This window comes from Quercus robur, chromosome 9, assembly GCF_932294415.1.
Source record: "Quercus robur chromosome 9, dhQueRobu3.1, whole genome shotgun sequence".
Lineage (NCBI taxonomy): Eukaryota > Viridiplantae > Streptophyta > Magnoliopsida > Fagales > Fagaceae > Quercus > Quercus robur.
The window spans coordinates 16,876,832-16,902,269 of record NC_065542.1 but is presented as its reverse complement, the minus strand read 5'-3'; the positions used below and the strand labels follow the sequence as shown (position 1 = coordinate 16,902,269).

At 33.8% G+C, this 25,438-nt stretch overlaps 4 protein-coding genes across 4 annotated transcripts; 1 reads left to right on the top strand and 3 right to left on the bottom strand.

The window, feature by feature from the left end:
• Positions 1-4: 4 nt before the first annotated feature.
• LOC126699285 (peroxidase 66) lies at positions 5-1,644 on the bottom strand. The gene is made up of 3 exons (XM_050397014.1): positions 1,389-1,644; positions 1,117-1,305; positions 5-641 (listed from the first exon to the last, which is right to left on the bottom strand). The coding sequence occupies exons 1-3, from the start codon at positions 1,605-1,607 to the stop codon at positions 78-80; spliced, it is 972 nt and encodes a 323-aa protein (XP_050252971.1). The 5' UTR covers positions 1,608-1,644; the 3' UTR covers positions 5-77.
• Positions 1,645-9,170: 7,526 nt separating this feature from the next.
• Positions 9,171-10,786, bottom strand: LOC126699670 (transcription factor TCP19). The gene has a single exon (XM_050397623.1). The coding sequence runs from the start codon at positions 10,378-10,380 to the stop codon at positions 9,238-9,240; it is 1,143 nt and encodes a 380-aa protein (XP_050253580.1). The 5' UTR covers positions 10,381-10,786; the 3' UTR covers positions 9,171-9,237.
• Positions 10,787-17,329: 6,543 nt separating this feature from the next.
• Positions 17,330-19,664, top strand: LOC126698929 (pentatricopeptide repeat-containing protein At4g38010). The gene has a single exon (XM_050396444.1). It carries the CDS (start codon positions 17,672-17,674, stop codon positions 19,469-19,471), a length of 1,800 nt encoding a protein of 599 aa, XP_050252401.1. The 5' UTR covers positions 17,330-17,671; the 3' UTR covers positions 19,472-19,664.
• Positions 19,665-22,889: 3,225 nt separating this feature from the next.
• Positions 22,890-25,180, bottom strand: LOC126698928 (uncharacterized). The gene has a single exon (XM_050396443.1). The coding sequence runs from the start codon at positions 25,021-25,023 to the stop codon at positions 23,077-23,079; it is 1,947 nt and encodes a 648-aa protein (XP_050252400.1). The 5' UTR covers positions 25,024-25,180; the 3' UTR covers positions 22,890-23,076.
• Between the last annotated feature and the right edge of the window lie 258 nt (positions 25,181-25,438).

The window sequence follows — 25,438 nt, the reverse complement described above, 5'->3', positions numbered from 1 at the left end:
TCAGTAACACAATAAGTGTTTACATTATCATATAAACCGGAAACAAAATAATAAATTTGGGTCGGCTTTGCTCTCTTTCAATTCACCACTCTGCATTTCAGTCTAACTTCACCATTTTCAATAACCCCCACATTCCCTAACTTCACCATCGAAGCCACGAACTCCTTAAAGAACAAACTTTGATCCTTAGCAAATGCTTCAACAATCCACCTAGTCCTGTAGTCACCAACTAGTGCTTGATCCGATCCAAAAACACCCTTTCCTGCCATCAGTCTCCTATAATAGTCATTATCAAAAGTTGACGAGGTCGAGTCCAGGAACTCCCCAGCATTGTGATCCTTGTTTGGTTTTGGGCATTTCTTTCGTAGCTTTTGTGAAAACTCATTATTCATACTGGGGTCAACGTCATGTGCTGAACTAAAGTTATGTAGCCTAGCTTCAAAAGAAGAACAATGTGAAAAGCCAAGGGTGTGACCTCCTGATAGAGCAACCAAATCTTTGGCTCCTAAACCTCTCTTGGCAAAGCTTTGAATGAGCTGGGTTACATTGAAGGTTGGAGCTGGTAAGTTGATGGTTTCTGCAGCTTTTGATATCCTTCCATCTTTCCTTCCTTTCAGCACATTCCAACGAGGCCCTCCAGACTGAATTTAAAATTATTAAAAATAAATAAATAATCTTGGCGACTAGGAAAACCTATAATTATTAGATAGTCCATGGTACAGGTAATTTGATACTTTACTTCAATAAATACAAGTCATCTAATACAAAAATATGACAAACTCAAAAAGTAGCGTGAAAAGTTAATTTTTGTATTAGGTGGTTTATTTTAATTGGTTGGGAGTGTCATGTCAAGAGTCCCTAATAATTATCCCTAGGAAAACAACTATAAATTAAATTGCCTTTAAAAACATATATATTTTTTATTTAAAAAAAAAAAAAAAAAAAACTATTGTTGCTTGCTCCAATTAATATCCTTGAGAGGTTTCATGTTTATGTTGTTGACTAGATACTAAATATGAAATTAGGGTGGTTAACTAAGTAAGCATTGACTGATTCTCTTAAACAAATTTATTTAATCAAAAGGTAGAAAGCTAGCAAGGAAATTAGTCAAATTACCATGGTTACAACATCTCTTGCTGCAATTGTAATTATATCAGCACAAGAAACTGTATGTGGACATGCCATTTCAAGTTTAGTTTTGGCATCATCTATCACGTAGAATGATCGAACTGAAATATTTGGAGGTCCGTCTTTCTCTGCTTGGTTCCCTGGAGTTGAGTCCAGCAACACCGAGGCATCACATCCCTAAAAATAATTAAGAGAATTATATAGCCATTTCAACAATAATGTGTGTGTGTGCGCGCGCATAAGAGAGAGAGAAGCTGTACCCTTATGAAACAGTCATGGAAGAACATTCTTAGGATACGAGCTGGAACTTTAGGGTCATGCATGGATGCGTTATAAACTGTCCCTAAAATGATCTTCTCAGCCTGTGGACATGTTTTATCATAATAATGAGCATCCAGCAATGCTGTTGACAATGAAGCCATTAGCAAGAGAAGGAAAATTGTTGTGATAGTGTGCATTTTTTGTGCAAAAACAGCCATTTGGTTTTCGATTATGATGAAGATAGAAGAACTGGAACTTAATGATAAATGGTGACGAAAGTTTCATGGAGCATAGCAGTATATATAGTTCATCATCAAATAAAAAATTAATTAAACATTGCATGTATATTGTGTTAATGCTTTGAAGCCACTCAATGTATGAGTAGGACTGACCCTTAGAAATTTGACTCTGCCTTTAATCTGCTTTTGCACCAAGTATCTCCACCTAATTAAGCACTTATCTTGAAGGAACAACAAAGCAATTTAACTGAGGATCAGCTTATACAAAGGCATGTTCTGTTATAGTATATCTTTATGTGTAAAGTATAAATTTTTATTTAACAGGATGCTTAGGATTTTAATTTTGTAATTGAGGCATAGTCTACCAAACAAATGCACTCTACGGAAATTGGGGGGTTTTTATTATTATAATTCAATGCAAATATTATAGTTGTATAGAATTATTCTTTAAGTATTGCTAAATCAGCAGATTTCAAATGTGAACAATAAGGAAAGGACATGTTTTTGTTGGTGCATTTCTATCTAGTTGGTTAAAGCAAGAAAGTACACAAGGAAAAAAATGGAGTACATAAACTCTGTACGTCTTCTTTGCTGCTTTTTATTTTATTTTATATTTTTTTAATCCCCCTCCAAGGAAGGTTCGTAATATATTGTTTTGGTGCAAAGAAAGTGAAGGAAAAGGAACTGAAATTTTTTGTAGTTTACACAGAAAAGAGTTGGAACTGTGTTGCGTATGATAAAAGATCTAAGAAATTTCAAATTTTGCACAAGACTTTATAATACTTATTTGTCTTTTTAGTTGTTAAAGAGAAATGACAGAATAATGGACTGTTAAAATTTGTAGCTCTGAAAAAAGTGGTTATATATATAGTTAAAATAGGATTTGAATATATTGCTTGCCTTTTTAGCCAAGATATCCATTAGTATTTTAGTGTAAATGAGATTCAAAGACAGATTTCTTATTCGATGAAAGAGAGTTTACCATTTAAACTAACTAGTAGAACCTACGATATATATATATATATATATATATGTGAACTATCTTCCCTAATTTGTCATTTGGATGCACTGTCAAATAGATTTAAGGGTCTAATTTTTTTTTTTCTTAATTAAAAAAAAATTATATGTTGTCATTCGGTTCAAGTGGGTGCATACATGATTGGGCTTTCAATAGAGAGAAAACTGGCTCAAATTGGGCCCATTCTAATTCTTTTTAGACCCAGGTCAGATTAGAACTTAAAAGATATTTTTTTAGGGTATCAAAGTTACAAAGGTTTTGCAACCACCAAAAAAACAGAGGTTAACAAAGATCTGACCAAGAATGGTCTAACGGAATCACGGCTAGAAAGAAAAAAAAAAAAAAAAATCCTTAGGACGAAGTTAAAACAGGTTACTTACTTGGTACGCCAATGGCAATAGGTAAGCCTCTCTCAACATTCTTGCATAAAAAAGAGGAAGATTAAAAATCATATTCAATAAGATATTTATATTTATTTATAATAACCAACCAAGAATCTTGTAAATCAACTCATATCTTCTAGCAAAACGTCTAGAATTCAAATCTCCTCTTCTCCAATTATGAAGGAGATTCAAAAGCCAAAAGGCAACATATGCATTTTGTATTAAATATACTTTCTATTTATTATGTTTTTTTTTAAATTATAATTACAATGGGAAATAGGGGAGATTTGAATTGTAGATGTCTTTATTTGAAACACTAGGAGGTGCCAATTTGTTGAGTTATAGGACTCTTAGCTATTTTGGATAAATTATCTTGTCAATTAGTTTTGAAAATGTTAAATAAAAGAAAAAAGAAAGAAGGTTCTCATGTTTTTGGTAGGTAACAATGTAAATGAATGGAATCAAGATGAAAATATCCTCCCCCCCCCCCCCCCAAAAAAAAGCACTATATTTGATATATCATAGATGGAATGAGTAATGATATAGAAAATAATAGTGTATTTTTACCATTACATCATTCACCATTTTACTACAAAACCATTAACAATCTTGCCGTAGATTATCAGGTTACAAATTTACAAAAGTTACCCTTAAAGGAGATTCAAAAACCAAAAAGCAAAATTGACCTTTGTATTGAATATACTTGCCATTTATTATGGATTAATTATCTTGTCAATTAGTTTTGGTAATGATTTTTTTTTTTTGGGGGGGGGGGGGGGGGAAGGAGTTTTGGTAATGATTAAAAAAAAAAAAATTCTCATCTTTTTGGTAGGTACCAATGTAAATGAGTGTAATCAAGTTGAGTACATGTTCCCCTAAAAAAAAAAAAAAAGCTGAGTACATGCCAAAAAAGAAGATGCACTATATTTGAGAATTTTTTTTTTAAGATAATTACAATATATTGTTAATTCTACAGCTCGAACTCTTTCTCCCTTAAACTCTCAAACATTTTGTTCATACGAAGATGCCAATTAAGCTACAAGGATCCTGACTATATTTGGGAGTTTATAAATTAACGAAAATGGATAGAATTGATATATCATATATAGAATGAAATAGAAAATAATAGTGTATTTTCTCTAGGGAGTTTGGGAGTTTATTAAAAAAAAAGGATATCAATTAAATATATAATTTATTGTCATACCATTCATCATTTTACTATTACATCACTCACATCTTATTTGTCTTTTATCAAAATAAAACAAATATACAATTATATTTCACATTTCATTTATTAAAGAAATGAGTATTCTTCCTATTTTTGCAAGGAATGCTTATAAATGAATAGAGTAAAATAAGCAACTTCTTAAAAGTAGAAATGCTTATAAATAAATAGTGTAGGGGCAGTTTTTGGGGTTCAGGCCCATAGGCAAGCGATTCTGGCCCAAAAGTCCCTCAACAATGAATTTGTAGAGAGTAGGTTACAGAACTAGGTCTTGACAGCGTGAACGTAGTTACGAACAAGCCATGCAACCAGTTGGACGTGGGGATATTCCTCTAAGCTTTTGGGATAACAGTTCGTGGGGCTGTATCTTCTGCTTTTTCCTACAACTCCTTTCTCTTTTCTCTGTTTTTCTTCCTCTGGCTTGCGATCCCCTGACCATGGGGATTTTCTTCTCTTATATAGCATCCTTTCTACGATATTGACCCTACACTTGTTAATTATCTGGGCCTCCACTTGAGTGCCTGTCCCATAGGACATCCTCCTTCTTTTCTGTGAGTTGCACTGGCCAAGATAATCTTGTTCTCCTGTCCTTTCCACATTAATGCGGCTGGAAAAGTTGCTCCTTGGCATTTAATGCGGCAGTTGTGGTTGCCCCCCCCCCCCCCCGAACGTCATGCATTCTTCCTTGATATTGGATGGCCTTTCGCCATGTAAAGGGAGTGAACCGGATTCCCATTTGGTACATCCGAGGAGGTATTCCTCCTCGGACGCCCCTAAGTAAGCCCGACCCAACATGATTGGGATGGGGGGTCCTCCGCCTGTGTCTTCGCTTCTTATTGTGGTTGGGCCTAGTACAGGTACTATGGCCCAACGTTGACTGGCGAACTTTACCCCCACAAATAAAATAAAATAAGCTTCTTCTTATAAGTCATAATCATTCCATTCGTTCTTACTAAACTCCCAAATAAGAGAATTTATAGAATATCCCTTATAATCTCGTTCAATTTATTTTTTCCCTCCCAAATGAGTTATAAACATGTATTTGTTTAGAGTCTTTAAACACCAAATTATTTTATAAAAATCAATTAATTCATTTACACTTCATTAAAACTAAGTTTTACCAAACATAAAATATTGTAGAACAAAAATGAAATACATGTATAAAATATTAAAATTTACAGATAATCATTTAGTGTATCCATTTGACTTGCATTTTAATGTTTTTTTTCCCTTATATTGATTATTTCTTTATTTACATATTTTTAAAAACTTCAATGATTAAAAAAAAAATACAATTTTATTTTGCTTTAACTTTTTTATTAAATAAAATTAGCAAAGGAAAAATTAATTTGATCTTTTTTCTTTTTTTTTGCTGGGTAAATGCGGGTGTGGGGGCTTGAACCCCTGAGTGATCGGTCTCTGTACAACTCGGGTATCAACTCACCTACATGGGACGGTGGTTAAATTAATTTGATCAAACCAACACTTAGGTATAATTATATATATTTGCTGAGACCATATGAACGCCGTATAAAATCAGCATCCTCCAATAATACATTCTAATATGATAGCATCACCTCTGCCTCGTCCTCATCATATTCTATGGACCTACATTTACAATAATCTAATTTCAAAAGATTTATTAAATAAAAAAAAAAAGCTTGGAAGGAAATGCTTCACATAAAACGGGGTCCACGTGCAAGAACCTAGCAAAAGGTTAGAGGTCCCCACACGGATAGTTTGGAAAATATAAAGCTTTACCAAGAATATTTATTGGTGGCCTTTATTTTTTGTGATGGGTGTTTATAAGGTTATTTTTTAATGAGAAATGTTTTGCTGCGGTAATTACTGCATATACGAGTATGTGGCAACAAAAAGAAAAGAGACACGTGTTTAAGAGTCACGTGTATTTGGATCTTAGACACTTGTCCCATTTTTTTTTGCTGTTACATGCCACAATTGCTGCATACTTATAAACCTTTCCTTTATATATATATAAGAAAGTAGTGTTACAATTTTAGATTAGACATATTGGAATATCTATAAACTGATAGTATAGTAGATAAAACTTGAGACTTTTGAGTTCAAAACACCCATAGACTAATTGCATAAGTAATGAAAATTGAAACTTTTTTTTTTTTTTTTTTCGTGTAAAGTTTTTTTTTTTTTGTTGTTGATAATTCGATAGTTAGGTTGAGGGTTTTAATACTTTAATCCTAAATGTTTTCATTAAAAACACCATGATATGTCAATTAGTTTATATATAATGCTATTGACGGTTCTTAGTGTATAGTTAATATAGTAAAATTTGTAATATTCAAATATTTAATATATGGGTTGGGTTCAAGTTATACCTAGTGTAACTCTAAGTAATATTACACCACTTAATATTTTTTAATTAGATAAAAATTTTGGCAAATCTACCGTTAAATTACATTATCTTTATATATTCTCTATACTTGCAAAATTTTAAGGTGTTCAAAGATTAATAGTCATGTTATCAATTAATTGTTTAAATTTAAGTTTTTGTAATTTAAAATAATGCATAAAAAATGAGTTTAAGGATCGAATGGTAAATAATATCCAATTGACATAAAAATTGGCATGAATGTTAAGAACATATAGAACATGTAATTCAACGGTGAGATTTTCAAAATATGAATTCTATAATAAGTTATTGGGGGTGTAATATTACTTAGAGCTACATCAAGTGTAACTTGAACTCAACTCTTAATATTCACTTTATAATAATAGGATAAAATACTAATTAATTTTTAGTTTTAAGTTTAGTTATAGATTGAATCCAAATTTCTAACTGGACAAGAAAAAATTTTACACGTTAAACTAACCTTTATTATTATTATTTTCTTATATAAAGTTTTAACCTATAATATTTAGGTCTAATAATTGTATTTTTTATTATTATTAAATTAAGATATTAATTAATTTTTAATATGAGCAAAAATTGATCCCAAATTTCTTCTTAAATCATATAAAATGCTGTGTCAGAAAAGGCCAGCTGGTATTCAAAAAAGCAAAGCACGTAGATGCGAGGTGTAGGTGAGGACCAGTACCACGAGGTCAAAGAACAAGGTGTGTGGGGGGTGGGGAGGTCCCAATCTATCCTAGGGACACGTGCCCCACGCAGACGGTCACATGTCTACAAGTCGTGGCCCACATTGAACCACTCGGCTTGGTCCACGGACCACCTCACCTTTTCTTTTTGTTTGACCCACAAACTCAGTGGACCCCCACCATTTCATTGTTACACTTTCCAAAAACTAGGACCCACCGCACACGTGTATCACCCTACTCACGTGACTTTTTAGTTCCTTGCTGGACCCCCCACCTCCCTTTTCTGGGGCTACCTTTTCTTGTTGGGGCGACCCACCATCAATGCCTACGGCATACCCCCACTACTACTACTTCACACTCACATATGAATCTGATGCAATATATAAAATAAGTCTATCAAAGACCCTTTAGCAAAAAAAAAGTCTATCAAAGACCCACTTTGCACGTGCAGGTCCTCAACTCACGTGACCACATTCTCACCCACTAGCAATACATAAGACTATTTTTTTTTATAGGGAATTTCAATACATAAGTCTAGATGGATAAAAATTTGATAAAAATTAGAACCATGATAGTTGCACACTAAGTATACTGAATACATAATGTTCAGTTACTTGAAATCTTTCTGTATTTTAAAAACATGATTTCATAAGATATGTGTATTGAAGTGTGCAATTAAGAGAGTGTAACAAGATTTAGAGCTAAAAATTATACATAGTATCTTTTGTGATCTCCTATATCTATGATTTGGAACTCTATATCTCATTTCCTAATTATTAAGAGCACTAGCATTGGGGGTGTAAACACCCCCAAGTTGCTATTTTACATCCAAAACTTCAAAAATGTTGCTCCATCCGGATATGGATTCTTAAAAAAATTTAGAACTTGTGAACAGTTGGTTCTTATATATAGAACTAACTATTCACTTGGATGTAAAAAAAAAAAAAACTATTATTTTAATTGAGAAAGGTGAAGAGAGGAAAAAGAAATGAAAGAGGAGAGAGAAACATGATTTTTTATATTATTTTAATGAGTTGTATATAAAAATAGAAATTGAAATGTTGAATGAGTTGTAAAATGAGATGGTAAAATAAATAAAGTAAGTTTTGAGATTGTAAAATATAACTTTTTTTAAATCCCAGATGGGAACGCTCTAAAAATCATAAAAAATTTCATAACCATTGGTGCATCAAGTTGTTGTTAGTATCTTCCCAAAAAATAGAAGCTGTTATTAGTAGATAAATCAATGGATCCAAGTAAGAACCGTTAAAAAGTCATTAACACAGCCGTTAAAAATCATTAACTAACAATCTAATAAGTCTATCAGTTCAGTCATATCAATAATTATATTAGAGTCTAATTAACGAACGTTCTTAAAGCATTTGTCAATGAACCATTTTATGAAAATTTTGATACCACCTTTATAAAAAAATGTAAAAAACTAACAAAAAAAATAGTTACTTTATTTCCTTCTCATAAAAAATTTCTAAAAGTATTTCCTAATCCCCTAATCAACAAAATCCATTATCTTATACATATGATATTTACATCCTCTTTTTCATAGTATGGATATGTATATTTACATCCTCTTTCTCATAGTATGGATATGTATATGTGTTTTCTTTCTCATATTTGGCATATGGAATCCACACTATGAGAGTTAATATGATGATGCATCATGTGCATAATAATAATGTTATTAGTAGGACACATCTTGTAAAATCTAGCGAATTGAAAAAAAAGATAATAAAGCAAGGGAAATACAAAGTATTTGGCCTTGAATAAGTAAAACCCAGATAACAAAAAGTGGACTAATCTGAGTAATCTCTTTCTTAATTTTTTTTTTATTATTAAAAAAAAAAAAAAAGTCTAAAACCCTATAACAACTCTTTACCCCCATTGTTACCCTCATGGTTTTGAACATGGTGTTTGTGAATTCCCAATCCGACCCAAGAATGGAAGCTCCTTCCTATCATAAATCTCCATTGAAAAATCCCTAAGCATCTGAGTCGTACCAGTACTATTATTATTATTACTAGTTGTAGCACCACCACTGGTCCCGGAACTCGAACTGGGCGCCATAGATGAACAACTCCCCGAACCCGTAGCACCACCACCACCACCACTTGAAATAGAACCAGCAGTCGAACCCTGCACCTCACCCAATTGAACACGAACCCCACCAGCACCAGCACCAGCACCAGCACCAGCACCAGGTGGCACTTGCAGTTGCACAGCTGACACAAAATTAGATATGGGTCTTGCTTGCACGTTGAATATAGGAGTCGCACCCGCTGGAATAGCCCACAATTGTGCCTGGTGATGATTAATAGACCCATTTGGGAACATAAAAAATGGCCCACCATGACCATTGCTATTATTATTATTATGAGCTCCCACACTCACAGGCCACATAGGCAACGGTGCTATTGGTGCTAACCCAGCAGAAACAGAAGCAACACGCTCATTCACGTTGATAAAATCACAGCTCTGAGACGCTCTTCTTCTGCGTTTTTTTTGCACAACGTTGTTGTCGTTGCTATTGTTGTTGTCCTCGTCAATAACGTCGTCTTCATCATCTGGGTTAGAAGGAGAGGTTGTTGGAATTTTCAGCGTACCATTTACAGAGACAGCAATAGCTGGCACAGTTCCAGTCCCCGTGGCTTGAATTATAGCTGGCTCCGCATGTTCGAGTAGCCATTTGATAGTCTCACCGTCTGACCTGTGGCCAAGCTCGCGTGTCAGCTGGAAGATCCTGGCCGCACACGTGGCGGGCATACGGATCCTACGGCCTCTACCCTCCACTTTTGTGTGCCTGTCTTTTGAGGGTCTCTTTGCCTTTGCCGCCACCACAGCTCTTGTTGAAGCCGATATTGGGACCTGGATGAGACTCATCGTGTCGTTTAGCTTTAACGGGGACGACGACAGGTCGTCTTGCTCGCTTTCTATAACCTCTTCTTTTGGCGGCGGCGGCGGCGGTGGTGGGTCCGCCGGGGGTGGGGTTTGTGATGGACTTTGATTGTTGGGTGTTTCTTCTTCTTTTTGGTCCATACCCAAATCTTCAATCTTGATGATCTTCAACAACAAAAGCAACAATTTTGCAAAGATTTAACAAAGACCCAGAAACAAGTTTTGATTTTTGAACCAAACCCAGATTTTTTTTTTTTTTTTTTGGCCTAATGGTTTCAACTACTTTCAAATTCAAAAGAGAGATGAGGAAGCACAGTGTTTTTAAGGTACTGTGGAGGATTGGGAATTGGAGGGAGTGATTTTTAGGAATTGAAAGAAGGATTGGTCAAAATGATAATAAAAAAGAAAAAAGAAAAAAAGAAATGGTTTTTGTAAATATATAAAAATATATAAGAGAACAAGGATTAAGATTAAGAAACACAGAGAGAGAAGAAGAAACCCTAGAGAGGAACATGAACCCCAGCCCCACTTATCCTAATTGCCAGCGAGGGGGGCCCTCTCAAATCTCAATCCCTATTTATTTTTAGGGGAGAAGGAGATCAAACGGTTGGGATTACTTGGAGAAATCATGGGTCCCGGAGATGGTGACACGTAGTGGGTCTTAGGTTTAATGGGTGATTGGGGAATTGGGATAGCATGGTTTATTTAATTATTTACTATTATTATTATTATTATTAATTAGGTAATATATAATTATAGTTTTGTCAGAGAGAGTGTGATTTATTTTATAATTTGCAGCGCAGTGCACTCTGGTGAGTGTGGTCCTAACCTAAGCCAATAATATTATTATCTATTTTTATTTTTGGTGTAAGAGCCAATTATATCACGCCACATCGCCATTATAGGTCAAATTTGATTTTTGATTAGTCAAAATTAAGCAATTGGTTTCAGTGATTAGATCAATAAAATAGTAGCATTTTATTCTAACTTTTAATAGATTTAATAATAGTAACATTCTACAAATTTTGTCTTCCAATTTGAGTAAAATTCAACGAGAGATTCTTGTTTATCTTAACTTTAATTAATATAATAGAATGAATCAATTGCAATCAGTCCAATTTATTCTGGATAAAATAGTGGAAAACCTTTTCATATAAAAATTAGAATGGATCATCATTGTGGGTTCCAGTTAGAATAGATCACGATTGTGGATTCTAATTAGTTCTAGTTACATTGTCGAATAAGAGATTTGAAATTTGATTTCTGCCTACACCAAAACTAATTAGTGTTTTGATTTTGTGATAATAAGTAACCATTAAGAATGGATGTTATAAATTAAAATTTTATCCCAAAAATATAACGGGTCATGATTTTGTAAACTAAAATGACAATTGGCAATGATGCATTTATTTGTAGTTTCACTAAACTCTTTATTCGTAAAATATAAAAAAATTGTGATCATCTTTTTTTTTTTTTTTTTTTTTTTTTTTTTTTTTTTTTTTCTGTTTGTTTGATAAATAAAAATTGTGATCATGTACTTTAAGATATTGCGAAGAGTCTTTTTATTTTTAATCTGAGAAATAAAATTGCCATTGCTATTGGGGCGGGTTAGTCGCGTGGGAAACAAGCTCCAACTCAATCACATTTCTCTATGGATGGAGCAAGTACATTAGTCTTATTATTGTATTTGAATACAGCTTGATCAGGTTTAGAAAAGGCAAAAGACCATTCCACAGTAGCTGGATATTTTGCAGTTGTTTTTGTCCACGTTCAACAGCCAGAAAGTAATACTTAATGAGTAAAAAAAATGGAGAAATTTATAAATAATTAATATTTTATTACGAACAACAGATAGCTGATAGAATTAATGAATTACTGTGTGAATCCTCGGTCCCTTGTGAGCCCGCTGAATGAAGCAGGCTCTTTTCATTAGAAACATTAAGAGGTTTTAGTTTAGTTAATGACTTTTTGATTACATGTACGTAGCTCTGGACATAAATATTTCACATACTAATTGGATTTTTGATAATTCAATAAATATAATGAAAGAGAGAGAATTTGAATTTTGAATATCTGTGTTAGAAACAACGACATGTGTCAGTTGAAATACAAAATTCTTAGCAAATATTTCATATAATTTAAGCACCATGTTTCTGCTATTTCAGAAACCTCGCATTAGAATTAATAAAAGTGATTGGATGTGATTCGTTTTATATTTAGGTATTTCATGTAATTAATTGACTCTTTTTTTCTTTTGTATTCATTTGATATTTTGTTTCATTTATTATAAATTACACCACAAACATTTATAATTATGGACATTTGACGGTGATCATATATACAAATACTTATTTTAGCAAAATAAATCTCTCTTTCTCTCTCTTATGGCCAATTTGTTGAAAAAGGGACATGTGTAATACTCCTTTCACATGTGGTAGATCTCACACGCGTGAGACTTACTCCTAAGTCCTAAGAAAATATAAAAAATGTTCAATGCATAGTAAATTTTTGGAAAATTTTGCAATACATAAGGAAACCAGATCAGACAATTTAGGGTATACAATAAGAAATTGCCAACAAATGAAAATATATTAGGCAAATAAAGCTAACAAAAAAAACATGGTAGAAAACCATGGCCGTATGCATAGTAAGAAATTTATTTTTACTCGAATTTGGAGCTTATCAAGAAAAGAATTTCGAGCCAAAAGAATGCAATAGCCAATAGTGAGTTGTCATATTACAAAGGCTTATTCAAAGAGGGAATTAACTTCGTGGTTTAGGTCATGACAACTCTGTGTACATGGAAAACTTATTTTGAAACTATCTGCATTTCTCTATTGTAGAACCATATTTCATGCCTCATTTTATCATCGCTTTATATCGAATCAATTCCACTAATTTTCAAAGATGAAACAATTTTGCTGTAAAACAATGGATAAAGCATAAGGAAGCATAAAAGGAAATAAGAGCATTCACAAACCCATAAACAAAATGAATTTTCCTAATTAACTAAATTTATAGAAAATACAAGCTTAACTAAAAATTTATTGCCCATGTACACCTGAGAATTAAGATAGTCATAATTGTAAAACAAAATACAATTAATTTTCTTTATTGGGCGGAACTATGAATTTTTCTTTAGGGGGCCAGATTTTAATCTAAAAAATAATTGAAAGTATATATAGAAACACACATAGACATATATGCATATAGGTATAGGTATGCAAGGTTGTCAAAATCGAGATCTTACGTAGAATCGTTGAAGGTAGGTGGGATCATAAATCGTAGGATCGGATCGTGAATCGTAAGATCCTACGTATTTTCATATTTAAAGCAAAAAAACATTGATAATGACTTTGTATGTCGAATAATCACATTAATTATAAATTCATCCATAAAAAAACTAAAATTTCCATCATATGATATAATTTGCATGTCATACATCGCTAAGTCTATACTAACGAAACAAATATATTTAAGTTTTGACCCAATGTATCTAAAAAGTTCAATAAATGTTTAATTAGTAACCAAATGCCAAAATATTTATCAAAACATATAAAAAATTATTTTCAAGTTCTAAGTTCCAAGTTTGAAATCCAAAATAAGTTAGCAAATGGAAACTAAATAACTACAATATGAATTCCAAAAGCAAAATGAATATTAAGGTGAAATGAACATTTAATTATTCTCATTCTAAAGTTATTATAACCATCATCCTAAATTCCTAATCATCATTATCCATTTCATCATTTATGTAGACATTATATATTTGTATACTAGAGCTGCAAAAAACATCAAGATACAATTTCACATTGAACCATTCAAGTTATATCACTCAGCAACAATTAAAGAGCATGCTTAAAAAAATAAATCAATCAATATACAAATACAAGCATAACTGATAAAATTATATATAAAAAAAAATATTTTAGTAATATTAGAACACAAATTAGTATATTGATCAAATAAATTTAACAACATTATAGCTTAAAAGGCAGCAAAACCAACATCAGATTCTTCATTTTGAAATGATGAAGCATTCATTCATTTTGATTACAAGTGAACTAGAAACTAGAAAACATTTTCTTAAGTTAATATAATTAAAAAAAAAAAAAAGCCATACCATCCTAACATGAAAAAATAAAAACCCTTAAAGTTTCATCAAAACAAAAAATTTATCCCATAAAAAAAAACCAAAATTTTTTGTTTTTGGTAGGATCGGTAGGATCCCATACAATGCTACAAGACCTTACTATTTTAATGATCCTAGTGCGATTCTAAACATTTTGGTGAGGTGAGATCATAAAATCGTGCGATTTTACGATCCAGACCATGATTTTGATAACCATGTAGGTGTGTATTTTATTTTAAAAAAAAAAATGCAGCCAAATTTTTTATACCGTATGAAAAAAGAAGTAAACTAACACCACTTAAAGTTCTTGAATTCTTATGGAAAAAAGAAAGTTCTTGAGTTCAATTTCTCTTTTGAGCTTTTAAAATTATAAAATTTAGCTATATATTTACTTTTCAGATAAGATTACATATATCTCATTGAGAGATTGTCATACAGTATTAACTATTAAGAACTATAAAGAGTTATCACCGCACACCATTGGTGTGATGGTTACTCTACAAGTATAAGTGCTTGTGGGGGTGTGGGAGGTAAGGGCTAGGGTTTAAGTCTCCAGGAGAAAGTTTCACACACATACGATGCTACAAGATCCTATCATTTTTATGATCCTAATGCGATTCTAAACATTTTGGTGAGGTGAGATCGTAAAATCGTGCGATTTTACGATCCAGATCGCATTTTGATAACCATGTAGGTGTGTATTTTATTTAAAAAAGAATGCAGCCAAAATTTTCATACTGTATGAAAAAAGAAGTAAACTAACACCACTTAAAGTTCCTGAATTCTTATGGAAAAAAGAAAGTTCTTGAGTTCAATTTCTCTTTTGAGCTTTTAAAATTATAAATTTAGCTATATATTTACTTTTCAGATAAGATCACATATATCTCATTGAGAGATTGTAATACAATATTAACTATTAAGAACTATAAAGAGTTATCACCGCATACCATTGGTGTGATGGTTACTCTACAAGTATAAGTGCTTGTGGGGTGTGGGAGGTAAGGGCTAGGGGTCAAGTCTCCAGGAGAAAGTTTCACACACATACACACTTAGATTAGGTTAGAATAGAATTATATTTTGTATCAAAAAAAGAACTATAAAGAGTTAATTCTCAAAAAAGAAAAAAAAGAAAAAAAAAAAGAACTATAAGAGTTTTTTTATACTAAAACGTAAGTCTTAGACATTTTTATTGCCTCTATAATACATTTAGGGTACGTTTGGTACATTGTAATGATTATTACATGAGAATAGGAATAAGTATTACAAGGAATACATTAAGTTGGAATGTAATAAATATTACTATTTATTAGTTTGATGACCATTTAGGAATAAAATTCTAAATATGCATCCACAATTTAGTAGAGTATATAAAAAATGTGTAATTAAATTATTTTTAAGTCAAATTTCCTAAAATTAGGGTGTTCAAAATAGAGCTAATAATTAACAAGAAGAAAAAATTTATTTTCTTTCCTTTTGAAGATGTGACAACTAATGGTTTTTTAGGAAATTTTTTTAAAAAGTTATTACATAAGGTGAATGAATAGATATTCAGTACTTTTGATAGAGAATTGTTATTCCTCATTTTGAAGAATAACTATTCATAAAGAATAACTATTCATAAAGAATAACTATTTACTGTAATAAAAACATAACCAAACAACCGAATAATTATGCTATAGGAATATCTATTACATTACAATATCTATTACAGTTTACCAAACGTGCCCTTATAGCTTTAGTCTCATTCATAACTTCTTTGAAGAACTATTTTATTGATCAATTTAAAATATCTAACTTCATTTTACCTTTTGAGAGGTGAACTCATAGTTTTAGGGAGCTCAACTTAAAATATCTAGCTTCAAAAATCCAAAACGTAGTTCATCATATCCCCTGGTAGGAACTACTTTATAATGCCCAAGAACTAGCCCAATAATGAAGCTTTTTTACACTAGGAGATAGATACTGAGGGCCCAGGCCGAGATTAAACAAAGCACTCATGACTTGAGTGTCTAGTGGGGATCACTCTATTTAATGCTTTGAGAATCTCTCTCTCTGCTTTTCAATTCATTTGGGGTGTTCAAGGGGGCCTTAGAGGCTTGAGTGAAGGCTTTGGTCTAATCTCCCTCTCCTTTGTCAAAGATGATAGGACGTGTTAAAGCCTAATCCTACCATCCAATTAGTCTTTTTAGTGCCACATAAAGAAGCACAAAAAAGCCACAACTCACCTCTCTCTCTCCTTTGTCAAAGATGATAGGACGTGTTAAAGCCTAATCCTACCATCCAATTAGTCTTTCTAGTGCCGCATAAAGTGGCACAGAAAAAGTCACAATTCGTCCATATGGCGAGTTGTGGCTTTTTTGTGCTACTTTATGTGGCACAAGACATTTCTACCGTCCAATAGTTATATTAGTCAAAAGCAATTATTCAACTTTTAATGCATGAAGGCTATCAATAAGTGTTAGCAATGATGTGAAAGTGACAATTAGCTTTTTAAGTATTTTGTATACTTTTTGTGTGGTGATTATTTTACAAGTATAAGTATTTATGAGATGTGAGTGGTAAGGGTCGGAATTCAAATATTTAAGAAAGAATTTCACATACATATGCACTTAGATTATGTTAGAATAAAATTTCTATCTCATATTAAGAAAAGAAGAAAAAAGAAGAAGAAGATGTAGTTGGAAGGCCGAGAGAGGTGTTTAATACAAATACATTGAATTTCTTCCTCAGTAGGTCCTCATTTTTTTTAAATGATGTCTAAATTTTCTTGTACCTATTTTTTTTTTTTTTTTTTTTAAATTTATCAAAATGTCGCTCAGCCCACAACATGATGTCGTTTAACGAGAAATATGTTACATGTACGATCAGTAAAAGTGTTGTCGTTTATAACGAAAGTCGTTGTTCCATTCCAAGCATCGCACTTCCGAGACTATTAAACCCGGGTGTACTCTTTACGGTTTTACCGTTGGACAGTGCCAATTTACAAAAACCTGTGTTTAGAGATCACTACAACAATGAAATTCACATTCCCACTTAGCTTTTCTTAAAAGAAACTATGAATTTCAATCACATCATGAGTGCTGAATGCTCCCACTTCATCTAAATTTACCTGTGTTTCACTGTCATGGTCAGCAATGGCTTCTGTTATACTATTCTTTAAGGTTTGAGCTTAAACTATAGTCAGTTGCGTGCAAAAGGGTTATCAAATAGTTGGGTTTGTAATGAATATGTGTGGGATATTTGGTTAAAGAAAAAAAAAGTTGCGGAGTTTTTTCACAAAATGGGGTTGGTGTAACCGATATGAGCAACACCATGCTTTCTAGGAAATGGGTTCTTTTAGATTTCATTCATAGATGCAACAATTTTAGATCTTTCAAGCAAATCCATGCACAATTACTAACATCAGGCATTGTTCGTGATGAGTTGGTAGTTAACAAAGTTGCCGAGTTCTTTGGAAAATTTGTTGAATATGTTGAATATGGTTGTGATCTTTTGAAGCAAATTGATTGGTGCACAAGCTCATTCCCGTGTAATTTGCTAATATCTAGTTATGCTGGTAGTGACACGCCTGAAGCAGCAGTTTTGGTATATAGAAGGATAGTTAGGGATGGATTTATGCCTGATAAGTACACATTTCCAGTGGTTTTGAAATCTTGCACCAAGTTTTCGGGGAGTGGAGAGGGTAGACAGGTTCATGGGGTGGTTGTTAAAACGGGTTTTTTAGGTGATGCATTTGTGGGAAACTCACTTGTGCATTTCTATAGTGTTTGTGGTGTTTTTTGTGCTGCTACTAAGGTGTTTGATGACATGCTTGTGAGAGATGTGGTGTCTTGGACTGGTTTGATATCTGGGTATGTGAGGTCAGGATTGTTTGATGAGGCTGTAGCTTTGTTTTCAAGGATGGATGCGAAGCCAAATGTCGCAACTTTTGTAAGTGTGCTTGTGGCTTGTGGGCGAATGGGGTATTTGAGTTTGGGGAAGGGGATTCATGGATTAATTTTTAAGCGAGTTGGGATGGATTTGGTGGTTGGCAATGCTATCATGGATATGTATGTCAAGTGTGAGTGTTTGTGTGAAGCAAAGAAAATCTTTGATGAGCTCCCTGAGAGGGATATTGTGTCATGGACTACTATGATTAGTGGATTGGTGCAATGTGAACATCCCAAAGAGTCATTGGAGTTGTTTCACAAAATGCATGGTTCAGGCATTGAACCTGATGGGTTTCTACTTACTACTGTGCTCTCAGCTTGTGCCAGTCTTGGGGCTCTTGATTATGGCAGATGGATCAATGAATATATTTATCTTATTGGCATCAAATGGGATACTCATATTGGAACAGCTATGATTGACATGTATGCAAAGTGTGGCTGTGTAGAGATGGCATTAAGGACCTTCGATGAGATGCCTTATAAGAATGTCTATACATGGAATGCCTTGCTAGGGGCTCTAGCAATGCATGGGCATGGGCATGAGGTGCTCAAACATTTTGAAGAAATGATTAGATCAGGTATGAGGCCCAACGAGGTGACATTTCTTTCTATTTTGATAGCTTGCTGTCATTCTGGCTTGGTTGATGAAGGTCGTAGATACTTCTATCAAATGGTAAGTCAACAACATAATCTTTCTCCCAGGTTAGAGCACTATGGATGCATGGTTGATATGCTCTGTAGGGCTGGACTCTTGGATGAAGCTCAGGAGCTGATAAAATCTATGCCCATGCAACCTGATGTGCTGATATGGGGAGCTCTTCTCAGCACTTGCAAAGCCAATGGACATATTGAACTCTCTCAAGAAATATTAGATCGACTCCCAGAACATGAGTCACAAGATAGTGGGATATATGTGCTCCTATCCAATATATATGCTACCAATCAAAGATGGGCTGAAGTAACAAGGGTAAGGAGGTTGATGAAGGAGAAGGGAATAAAAAAGGCCCCTGGATCAAGTGTTATAGAGGTGGATGGTAATGCTTATGAATTTCTTGCTGGTGATACTAGCCACCCTCAAAATGAGGATGTGCATAAATTGTTAAACATCCTTGCTAATCAAGTCTATCTTGAAGGGCATTTTTCAGACCCATTCTTGATCAGATGGGTATAATTTTGTTGCAAAGTTGAAGAGCCTCTTTTTTTTTTTTTTTTTCAAATTAGATTTTAATGTAACATTCTGATAACTTTCTGCCATTTTCTTGTTTTCCAAAATAGTAGCCTGTGTTCCATCAAGGAAAGAGACTGATTGTCATCTAATAATTTTGATTAATCAATTGTTCATACATGTACAACAGAGCAATAGATTTGTGCATTAATGTTTACTGATGATATGATGTATTCTTACTTACTGTGAATCCTGACCAAAAAAAAAAAGAAAAAAAAAATCTTAGTGAAGATGTTTGCCACTCAATTCCTTGGTTTGATATTTGCAGAAGTACTGTAATCTTGGATGCCATAATTTATTTTAGTACCCTATATCTGTTAGGGAAAGCATGAATAACAGTCAAATTAACATATGAGAGACTGAAGATGGATTGATTTCCTCTCAGTTCTTTGTAATTGTCAGGGGCAATATGGTGGACCATCAAATTATTTTATTAATTCATCCTTACAAGAGATTGAAGCCAGGTTGATTCAATATGCACCCTGAGCTGTCATTTAGCCTTGCAAACAAGAAGCTGTTTTTATTTGCCTTGTAATCAAAATTTTCCAAAACAGTCATTTTCGTATGAGGGTGACTAAGCAGCATGGATATTGATATCAATGATATCCAGATTCTGGTAAACTATGTATAAATATCTGATAAAAAAACATATGACACAATCTAAACTGATATGAATGTGCTTCATTAAGTGACTGCAATTTATTGCTGGAAAAGGGGGTTCTAAATGAGTAAGTATTAGTTTTATGAGTTTTCTGACAGATTACCGACATGGGTTAGGATCTGAATGTGTGTAGGATTCTGATAATGAAGGTTGTGAATTACCTGGTGAAAGTCAATAGTCTTGTGTTATCCATACCAATTTGTAAATAAGAGATACAGTGCATACTTGAACTGACAAAAAGATAGATGAGGCAACTTCCATGCCCATGAAATAAAAGAAAGGTCCATGATGGCAATTCTTGGCCAAAAGTACTTCTTTTTATCACTTTAAGAATCTTCTTTTTATCACTATGGTCATAAGTCATAAAGTCATTCCACACACTTTAAAAAAGAAGGTGATTTGATGTATAGATTGGACAAAGAAATTCGTAACCTTTTTTTTGATAAGTATGTTTTGGCTGCAAGGGGAGGGGAAGGGAAGTTCGTCACAGTCTATTGAGCTACTCCTTGGGGTTAGAAATTTGTAACCCCTTTGGAAGAATGGTTTATGAAACCAAACTCTGTGCATTGTGCCAAGTTTGTGGAAATTGTTACAATCATAAAAAGCATCACAGAATTTTCAAATTTTTTCCCTCTTCACTTGGGAATTGAAAGTTATAGATTTCATTGAAACTATTTCCGAGTTCTTACATAAAGAATAACTGACGTCTTATATGAAAGACCTTGGAGCAATCTGTATAATTTAAGACACAAACCCTTATAACTAAGTTTGGCCACTGGACCAGAGATGTTCTTTTGTAGAGCTCATTCTTTTTATCTTTAGTTTTTTATGGTCAAAGTTGTTAAACTATTAACTGTGAATCTGTTACATTTTTTTTTTTGGTGAAGTATGACTGCATTAGTGGTTTTTCCTTCCCATATGCTGGGACTCTGGCAGAGTAATTTTGATTGGTAGATTTCCTGACAAGTTTCTTATTTTTTTATTGGTGAAGTATGACTGCATTAGTGGTTTCTCCTTCCCCCGTGCTGGGACTCTGGTTGTGTAATTTTTGATTGGTGGATTTCCTGTCAAGTTTATGATATGAGCTAGGATCTGAAAGTTCATCATTCTGTTCAGGAAGGTGATTAATCACATTGTGAGTTATATTTGAGTCTATTGTGATTATATGTTTGGGTTCTGTGGTTGAAGGCATACAATTGTTACATGTGATTTATTTAGTTTCAATTGGTCATATGTGTGTGTGTATTATTTTGCTTTTACTTCTGTATTTTTGGAGGTATCCAATTCTTCAGTTTTGGTTGTTTTCCACAAGAGATGAGTTGCAGCTATTGTTGGAACTGAAATAGAGGGGTGGAGGGTATGCACACTTCGATAGGCAAAGGAAACAATGGAATACAAAGTGATCTAGGCAAGTTGGCATGAGTCTTTCTGTACTTGTATGATGTATTGTATTAGTTGCAACTTTTGGGATGATGATGAAATACATAGATAAAGGATATCTTGGAAAATTGGAAGATTGGGCAGCTTTCATTCTCCAGTGAGAATGTGAGGAATGTGAATCCTTCTCTTGCTTGCATGTTTTCTGTGCTATGGTCCTAGAGTGCAGGGTTATGAAACCAAGGCTTCTAACATGAAATTACTCTGGATGGTCTGGAACTAAAAAGAAAGCAACAAAAGAAAAAGAGAGAGGACAGAACTTGATTCTGAGTCTTTTGACCCCAACTAATCATATAGGTTTTACTTGTGTTTATATTAAGGGTCTCAGTGCTATAGTATATTTCTCTAGAGGCTTGTTGGGGTCCTTTCTTTGTTTATACATCATGTTATTTCTCCATGTTATTTATAAATGCAGTCAATCTAACCATTATTCTATCACAGTAAACAAAGTTGATCTCCTTGTGGTACATATGCTCATTTCATGTCTTGCTTTTCTCATGTAACTCTCTCCTTATTTCTCGTATGATCCTTTTTATCATATGATTCTTAACAAGTGTTTGGATTTGAGCAAGTGAATTAAAATTTATATTTATGACATTATCTGCAAAACAGAGAATAGAAGGTGAATGTATTATTTTCTAAATGTGATTTTTTTTTCTCACTGCATATTTAGTGAGTTGAAACATTTATGCACATTCTTTTTAAGGTGTAGGACCTGCTGCTAGAAAGTGCTATTATAGATTATTCCAAGAAATGTCTAGGGTTGCTATTTGCATTCATGCAATCTAGCATCATGGCGTTGATTGTGTAACTTTCACTGTCCATTAGATTATGTTCAAGCCTTTAGCAAATCGCCAAGTTTGACTCTTGTGCGTGGTAGTTGTAGATTTTAATAGCTTTGAAAAGGAAAGACTTACAATGGTAAAAACTATCAAGATCAGATAAAATATTTTAAAACAAAGACTACGTATGAACAAAAGAAATTCTGATATTTTAATGAATAACAACTATGTACCCAACATATATTTTTTGTTATCTGTGTGATGAGCTTGTGGCATATGTTTGCACATTCATCTCCACACACTGTAAATATCATCAATTTTTTGCAAATCCTCAATCATATTTGCATTGACATGGAAAGATGAAATAAATAAGATTTTGTGGTAGTAATTTTGGCGACAGCAAGTGCATTCATGTTTCATTCTATAGTCTACCATGTTTATATCAGTTGTAGATTTTGTTCTGCTGAAATACATGTGCAAAGAATAAATTTGGAACGGAAGTATATTCATGAGAAATGAAAATTTCTGAAACTCATTCAATGAAAGAACAAATGGGGATTACCTCTACTATGACAATTTACTTTTTCATTTGTTTAAAAACCTTGACTTGATTGCACCGGCTTCAATTTCTGAACTCCGTCATCCTGAAGAATAAATGAATAATTTCATTCTTAAACTTCAATTGTTTTCTGATTAAGAGCAGTATATCTCCACCTCTCCTTCTCTACAAAGTCTGCATCCAAGAACCGAGCAACAAAAGCCCAAAGCTTGTAGGTGTCTTGAAAATTAGTCAGGAACCCAAGTGCTGCTGTAACGACAGTGATTCCTTGATCAGTTTTGTCTTTCCTCTTGTTTTTCACCATTTTCTCTGAGCCACTCTCTCTTTTCTCTAGTACTCTCTCCTTCTCTTCTCTGTACTTATCTGAGAACCAAATATTTTTCAAGAATCCATAGCTTAGAGATATGTTGCTTCTATCAGCAAGTTTTTGTACAAGTACAGGCTCAACCTTTTCTCCTTTCCAATCAAATACATTGAATGCCAATGCAGGTCCTCTGTCAAATTTTATCTTTGGCCCATATATTCTTACCAGGGGTTTCCCCTCTGTGTTAGGATGATCAAGCTTCATGAAAGAGCTCACAAGCCAATTGACCAGGTACCTTGCTCTGTTAGTGATCAGTATTAGTCCCAATGAGTCCACCAGGTCCAAGCCCCCGCATTCAATTTTCAAGCTCTCATTTCTGCTGCTTTTGGCATTTCCACGTTGAGTTAATTCAATACTTCTATCTGATTCCCCAATTTCAGAAGCTTCAGATTCTTTTGATTCTGTAGGTTCCTCTAGTTTGAATCTTCCAGACTCCGTAGCTTCTATACGACCAGAGAAAGAGCTTGACGTTGGCAATTTATCTTCTTGTAGTCCAGCTCTCGGTGTCTCTTCAAATTCTGTTTCAGTACTGGAGGACTCATCCACTAACCAAGACAGCTTCTTTGCAGGGACAAGATTAACAATCCCTGGACTTATAGATTCTTCCAGGATTGGAATAGTAGACTTCTTGACAAAGAGGCATCCAAAACCAGAAGGGTTATCCCCAAAAACCTTGTAGAAGGAACAAATGAGAAAGTCTGGTTGAAATAAAGAGAGGCCAAAGCTATCCATGTCCTTTGGTCCTAATGCACAAGCATCAATCAATATGTGCCATCCATTCTCTTGTGCAATGCTCATCCAGAGGTAAGGATATCTAGCTCCTGTTATTCTAGAATGAAGTGGGAAGACAAAGAGTCCCCTCTTCTTTTTCTTCTTTTTACTCTCAATTATCTTCCTCAATTTTGCTGACTGAATCCTTAGTCTTGGCCATGAAAATTCAGCTGACGTGATTTGTGCTCCTCTCTTCTCTGAGCTACTTGCCATTGCTTCCACTGCCTCACTCTGATAGTCATAAACTGTTAGAAGCTTCCTACTAGATTGGAACGGGTAAGCTTCTGACAAAAGTTTAAAAGCTGAGGTTCTATTTGCTGTGAAAACCATGCTGTAGTCGTTTTCGGAGATATTAAGGAACCCCATGATCCTTTTCTTCATTGCAGATTCAAAATCTGATTCTTGCCCACCATGAAGTAGCAAAATCTTTAGATTCCCCGTCTTGTAGGATATACTAAAGAAGGGGAAATCTGATTTTTGAGGAGGTGATGGTGGTGGTGGTGGGGGAGAGGAAGAAGAAGAAGATACGGCAATTTGTTTTCTTGAAGGGTCGTGATTTTGCAGCTGAGAATAGGAGAAAAGGCCTATGCCAATGTAATCAAGACAGGTATGGTTGGAAAGGGAGAGATGGTAGTATTCTTGGGCTCTTATTTGATCAGCTTGATAGGTATCAGAATACTGAGGGTAAGCTTTTCTGAATTCAATGAATGATTCTTGCAAAGATGGGAGAGACTCATGGTTTGTAAACTTGGTGTTTGGGAAGATAGAGGATGTAGTTGCTGCTGCAAAGTTGTGGCGGCAAGCTGAAGTTGTGCTTCTGGACTTGGACTCTCTGTTCTCAGTTGCTTGCAAGTTGAGGAGTGGGGTTGGGCAACAGCCATTAAGGCATGACACAGATTCCTCATTTCGACAAGATGACTGCATTTTCTCTTCTCTCAAATGATTCTAGGAATTTTTTTTGGCTTTGATTTTCCTCCCTCCTATTGGTTTTCTTGTTGCTTTCTATCAGTCAGCTATCATTCTTTATATATGCTAATTTATAGCTTAGCGAAGTTTACAAGTTTTTACATTTGTTTTTTTAATGAGTTTTTGACAGATTGTATTAACATATTGAACTGGTATAAGGTAGCAAAAGTTGACAATGTCATCCATTTTCACCAATTTGACCTTGTTATATATGTCATATTTTCTTAAACTTCATGCGGCTAAATCTACCTCATCAAGCTAGATCTTTTGACAGGGGATGGTTTATTCACCTATGTAAGTCAGATTTGTCCATTGGCTTCGATTCTTATTACATTAAGAGTTTCCCAACTGCACTAAGAGCATCCACGTCAAT